This window comes from Antechinus flavipes, chromosome 5 (genome assembly GCF_016432865.1).
Source record: "Antechinus flavipes isolate AdamAnt ecotype Samford, QLD, Australia chromosome 5, AdamAnt_v2, whole genome shotgun sequence".
NCBI classification, from domain to species: Eukaryota; Metazoa; Chordata; class Mammalia; order Dasyuromorphia; family Dasyuridae; genus Antechinus; species Antechinus flavipes.
The window spans coordinates 292,891,679-292,897,801 of record NC_067402.1 but is presented as its reverse complement, the minus strand read 5'-3'; the positions used below and the strand labels follow the sequence as shown (position 1 = coordinate 292,897,801).

Below are 6,123 nucleotides of genomic sequence, written 5' to 3'. Positions count from 1 at the left end.
TGGTCTGGAGGGATGAGTCAATCAACAAGCAATCGTGAGGAAGAGAAGGCAAGGCGGGGATCTGGCAGGGACCCGGTCTGGGGTACTGCAGGAGGGCTGCAGGGAGTCAGGCCCCCTCAGTAGCTGTGTGACATCTATAGACTGGAAGCTAGAAACAATCTTAAAAAATATCAAATCCAGCCTTATAATGAGGGAAACAGAGGAAGAGCCGCCGCCGCCAAAGCCCCGCTTTCCAGGGTCGCCAGTGTGCCCGCTGATCGGTGCCAGCCTTGGCCCTCTCCCAGGACCCCCCAGTCCAGAAGGGGAGACGGCGGGAGGAGGCAGACCCCTTTGGGAGGAGGCAGACGGGGAGCTGAGCCGGCCTGCGGACTGGCCAGAGCAAAGGGGCAGTCCTGGGGTGCCTGGCAGAGGCGGGCACGGGGCACTCTGGGCAGGAGGGATGGCCCACGGTGCTCGCCCCGAGGCTGTGCCTTCTGGTTCCGCTGGAACACGGCTTGGGGGGGCACCGGATGGAAAGGTAAGTCAGGGCCACCCGGCGGGAGGCCGTCAGCACGGCGCTGGGAGATGGGAATTTTCCACAGAAAAAATGCTCTGCAGACGATGAGCAACTGACTGAAACGCTGAAAACTCGGGGTGCGCTCCTCCTCGGTGCCCCAGGAGCCTCCAGGGGCCAGGCGGCTCAGCTCCCCCGGCCTCTGGTCTCAGACGGGGCCCCTTCTCTTCCCAGCCTCCTGGGCTGAACAAAATAGGCCTGGGGTCCCTTTTGGAAGCAGGGGAGGGAACCGGGGCCCGGGCCCTTCAGCCGGGGAACAGAGCGGGCCGCTGCCCCACCTCGGGCACAGGCCCCGAAATCAGTCTGCGTTGTGTCTGTCACTTTCCGTGTCACCACCTCCCCTGCCCAGCACCTGACGGGTTGAGCGCCTGCTCAAGTCGGCAACTGGAAGGACCCTCCCTCCCTTCTTCTCAGGGACTGGATAAGGCTCCGGTCCTTAACTCTTCCCTGACCCCTCAGCACCCCCTCCCAGGAGGGACCCCTTCCCTCTCCCCCTTCCCTGACCCCTCAGCTCCCCCTTGCAGAGGGAGCCCCTCCCTCTCCCCTTCTCTAACCCTTTAGTACCCCTTGCAGGAGGGAGCCCCTCCCTCTCCCCCTGACCCCTCAGCTCCCCCTTTCAGGAGGGAGCCCCTCCCTCTCCTCTTCTCTAACCCTTTAGTACCCTTTGCAGGAGGGAGCCCCTCCCTCTCCCCCTGACCCCTCAGCTCCACCTTTCAGGAGGGAGCCCCTCCCTCTCTCTCTTCCCTGACCCCTTCAGCTCTCCCTCTGGCCACCCAGGAGGAAGCCCCTCCGTCTCCCCCTTCCTGACTCTTGGGCTCCCCCTCCGGCCTCCCTCTCCCTCTGCCCTGAGTCTCTCAGTGGGCGGCTGGCTCTGGCTCAGTGTGGGGCCCGAATGGAGCCTGGTGGAGGAGGGGTTCCGGGCCCCTGGATGGAGGAGGGGTTCCGGGCCCCTGGGTGGAGGAGGGGTTCCAGGCCCCTGGGTGATCAGGATCCCTTCCCTTTTTGTGCTTCGGGCTGTGCTGTCCAGCTGATGGGCAGGCCAGGGCGGCTCACAATCCTGAGATTTTATATAATGAGAAGGAGCTAATCTTCTTCCTTCCTCCTCCTCTCACAATGGTCTCCTTCAGGAGCCTAATCCCAGGGGCGCCTTCAGCAGGGTCTGTCTCGGGGACCGGGCCCTGCCAAGTGCGTGTCTGGCAGAGACTCTGGCCCTGGCAGAGGGGCTCGAGCAGGGGGGTTCCCTGCCCTTCCTCTGGTCCCCTCGCTGACAACAAGGACATGGCTTCATAAAGGGGGTCTCCAGGGGCTCCCCGATCCCCCAGGGACCTCCAGAGCTGAGGGGATCTCCGTGGGCACCTCTTCAGCGAGGGGCTTACCAGCCACACCGGCGATGTTCGGGACTCGTTTTGTCCAGGCGCTGGGTGGACCAGGTGGTTTCTGGGAATTCTGGGAGACTGACCCCCTGGGCCATAGCTGACTTGGGCCATGACCCCGTCCCACCATCCCCGTTTCCCATCTGGGCCCCTGCCCAGCAGGGGCATCTAGGCCAGGCCTTTGCCCCACATCACTCTGGGGCCCACATACAGTGAAGGCAGGCAGGGCTTCATTTCTCCCAACTCGGGCTTCCCTGCACCTGGGGGAGACAGATCCAAGCCCGGGGGGAAGCTGCAGAAGAGCAGATCTGGAGTCCCACGAGTTAGCGCTCTCCAGAATCAGAACCTCCTTAGGGGGAGGGCCCTCAGTGGTCACTATGCAGACCAGCCTCTCTAGAATATCTCCGTGTGGTCCAAAATGCACTATTTCTTTAACCCAAGCAGGAGACTACATTTCATTTTAAATTTTCACCATGTTAGCTCAGTCCTATCATTCAACTCTCTCTAGTCCTTCTAGATCCTGGCTAACTCATCCACCATGTTGATTAGCTGCCCCAACTTCCTGTCATTGTATTTAAATCTGACAACTTTCATCGTGGATGAGAGTATTTAAAATATGCCTTTAAAACAAGAGCATACTGGCAAAGCTCTTAGGATTATGCCGGGCGTATGTTAACTTTTGTCCTTATCATTTGTTTTCTCCAACTCTTTGATAAAAATGTTGATCCAGACAGGAATAGATTAGGAGCAGGAATTATTGGAGGAGCCACCATTGGAGACCCCTCCAAAACACCCTGAGACTGTTCGTCTTTGAGGGTGACCATTCCACGAGTTTCCAATAAAGCGATCGGGATCCTGGGATTTATCATATATTTATTAATTATATTTGTTAATAATTTATCATATATTTATCAAGTACTTCCTATCAGCAGACACAGTTTGCTTTGCTGAATTCTAAGAATCCTGGATCTACCAGGTTCCTAGCCCTGCCCAAAAGGCGTTCTTGAGGGAGCCTCGCTGGCTTCTGCTCCCCTGGGGAGTCCCAACTGAGGCTGCAAAGGAGAATGGGAATGAGCCATGACTTGGACCAGATGACCGGAGTTCCGGTTTTTCTCATTCTATCTCGGTAAATGGATTGTCTTGAATAAGAAGGGCCCCCCAGGTCCTAGAAAAAACAGGGTTCCTGCCTTCAGGGAGATTACCATCCAGCACAGTGGTAAACTGAGGGCGGAAGCCATGATAATCCAGGGCGATAACATTATCATTGCCATGGCTGATAATAGAGTGCTTTAAGGTTTAAAAAGCACTTTCCTTAACATTGAGCGTCATAACAAGATAGAGATTATAAACATTATCCCCAAATTGCAGATAAAGAACCAAGCTGAGAGCTGCCCTCCTTGGAAACACCAGAGCTGGGCCAACAGTGCTGATAGTCCTGGCAGAGATTCAGACCCACAGAAAAACGGTCCTGGGGCTGGGGGCAGGCAAGCTTCCTTCGGCCTTTAACCCTTGAAGGGCGGGCACTTGGGGGAATATTCCCATCCTGCCCTCATGCACTTTAAGCCACACTTTTACTAGCTCCTGAGAGAGGGACTGCAAATGTATGATCCCCGTTTTGCACGTGAGGAAACATTTGTCTCAGGGTCCCCCCAGCAGGAAATAATCACGGGGGGGGGCACTCAAACCCGGGTCCTGTGCCTGGGGGAAGGGGCTCAGCCTTATTCCGCTTGGTCCCCTGGGGGGCTGGAACCAGGAGCGATTTCCTGACAGGGATGGATGCTGGGATTCTCAGTCTCTCCGCTGCTACTACATCATTGGAGATGCAGACATCCCAACTGGCTGATGACTAAAACAGGAAGTGGAAGGAGGGCTTCAAGCCCAAAGACTTAGCTCCAGACCCAGTCCTGACACTAGTGGACAAGTTACTTGCACCCTCTCCACCTTGCTTTTTCATCCACAGAATGGGCACATGGCAGGACTCCATCTCTCCGGCCCCCATGACTTCTAAATATCCTTGGCTCTGAGCTGTGACTTCATCCCTGATGTTACACAAGACCCTTGCCCCCTTGGATCCTCAGTTTCCCCATCTATGTAATGAGGTACAGAGATGCCTTTAAGAGCCCTGAGTCTTTCCAGCTCCAAGGTCGAATCCTATAAAATCAAGAGCTAGAAACCTGTGGTTGATGAGAATAGGGAACACAGCCAGATGCCGCTTGGCAGCCCCTTCCCTGCCCCCTGTGCCGGGCACCAGGGCTGCTGGGGGAACAGGGCATAAAGGGGGAGAACCAGAGGAGAAGGGCCGGGCGAGGGGTCCATGGCGGCCCGTTCATCTGAGACATGACAGAAAGCGTCCTTCAGTGTCTCTGGCCAGGAGTCCAGGGCCATTCCTGAGTCACCGACTGGAGGATCCTGGGTTTTCTCTCGAGCATCTGCAGGGATCGGGGCCCTGTGGAGCAGGGAGGGTCACTGGAGGACTCTCACGCCCGCCCCACAGCCGAAGGAGCCGAGGTCAGAGCTCCCTGCTGGGGCCCCCCGGCTTTGGCGGTGGGAGGGCAATGGTGACCCCTGAGTTTGGAAGCCTCATGGACACACAGCTTAGGGCCCCGCGCTCTAGGCTGGCCCATAAATACAGGCCTGGGAGGAGGGGGAGGTGACAGAACCAGCAAAGAGGAAGGGCACAAAACTCCCCCCCCCCCCGGGCGTCCTGCAAAGCTGGGCCTTGGAGGCTTTTGCAGCCCTGCCTGCGGCTCTCTCCAGGCCCCGGTGCTGCTCTCCCCAACAACCTGCCGTCGCTATGGACTCTCAGGGCCCCAGGGGGGTCCTTGCCCCCAGCTCTGGCCTCCCCTGCCACAATCCAGACCTTCCTCACCCCCAGCCACTCATCCAGAGCCAGATCTGGGGCAGCCGTCTCCAGGGTCCCAGGGTCCAGGCCCGGCTCACTAGGATCCCCAGCTGTTGTCCCTCAGGGGCAGGGGGGGAAAGGAACAGTTCTTTGGGGGGCCGAAGAAGCACCTGCTGGGCTCAGGGGCGAGGCTGTGAGGGCTATTTCCTGGGTGAGATGAGGAGACGGGGCCCAGCCTGGAGAGAGGGGGGAATGGGGGTGGGGGCGGGGGCTCAGGGCTCCAGGGGGGCAGCGGGGACGTCGGGGATCGGGGTCTTCAGGGACCGTCTCTTTGGGGTCTCCACAGAGGCCTGGGTGCCAGGGGCCATTCGGGCAGCCAGGAGGCAGGCCAGCACGACTCCTACCACCTGCAGGGCCCCCAGGCCCAGCGCCGCCACCACGATGAAGTCCATGTTGTCGGCCACAAAGTCGCTGGCTTTGGAGAAGCAGCCATCGGAAGCCACGGCCCTGGCCCCCTCCTGGCAGTCAGCCTGGCCTTGGCAGCAGCTGGGGGGCAGAGAGCCATTCCCCGGGGCCCGGGGGCTTCGGGCCCAGGGGGAGTCCAGCCAGTCGCGATAAGTGTCCACCCCGCAGCAGCCCAGGCCCCGCTGCAGGGCGTCCAAGCTGGCATCTCCCCTCCCTCCGGCCCCGTAGCCCCACAGCGCCTGCCACAGGCCTGCCCGGAAGCCCTGGGCCAGCTCGCTCCGGTAGCACAGTCCCGAGAGGCCGGCAGCCAGGCCGGCTCCCAGGGCGGTCAGCTGGATGGCTGCAGATGCCCGGAGCAGGCCCCGGTGCCCGCTGGCCGCCCCGCCGCCAGCCAGACCCCCCCAGAGCAGCCCGGCGGCCCCCGCGGCGAGCAGGAGGGAGGGGGCGCTGGGGGCCCCTCGGGCGGACAGGACCAGGTACCTTCCCAGAGCCATCTCGGCCCACAGCCCGAGGGTCAGCATCGTTAGGCCGGCCGCCCCGAACACGAAGCTGAATGCCAGCACGGAGAGCTTCAAGAGCGCCATGGTCCCCGGGCTCACAAGCCCCCCCCCCAAACCTCGGGACCCTCGGTGTCCCAGCCCCCACGCCGTCCCCCACTCTCAGGGGCCCCCTGGCCACTGGCCCTGTCTTCCTTCTACCAGTCCCGGGGCAGGCAGGGCCTGTCATGGGCAGCAAGGGATAAATGCAGGCAAGTGGAGGGGCTGGGCTGGGGGCTGGCCAGAGGTGGGGCCCTGGGCCGAGGGAGAGCCAGTCCCGATCCAGCTCCTTCCGTCCTCCCCCACCTCCCCCCACCTTCCGGCCCTCCTCACCTCCGGAGGCCAGAAAGAGGC

The 6,123-nt window shown here is 60.6% G+C and overlaps 1 protein-coding gene across 1 annotated transcript; it reads right to left on the bottom strand.

Annotated features, from left to right (window-relative positions):
* Window positions 1–5,040: 5,040 nt before the first annotated feature.
* On the bottom strand, window positions 5,041–5,817 carry LOC127538777 (tetraspanin-7-like). The gene has a single exon (XM_051962519.1). It carries the CDS (start codon window positions 5,815–5,817, stop codon window positions 5,041–5,043), a length of 777 nt encoding a protein of 258 aa, XP_051818479.1.
* Window positions 5,818–6,123: the final 306 nt, after the last annotated feature.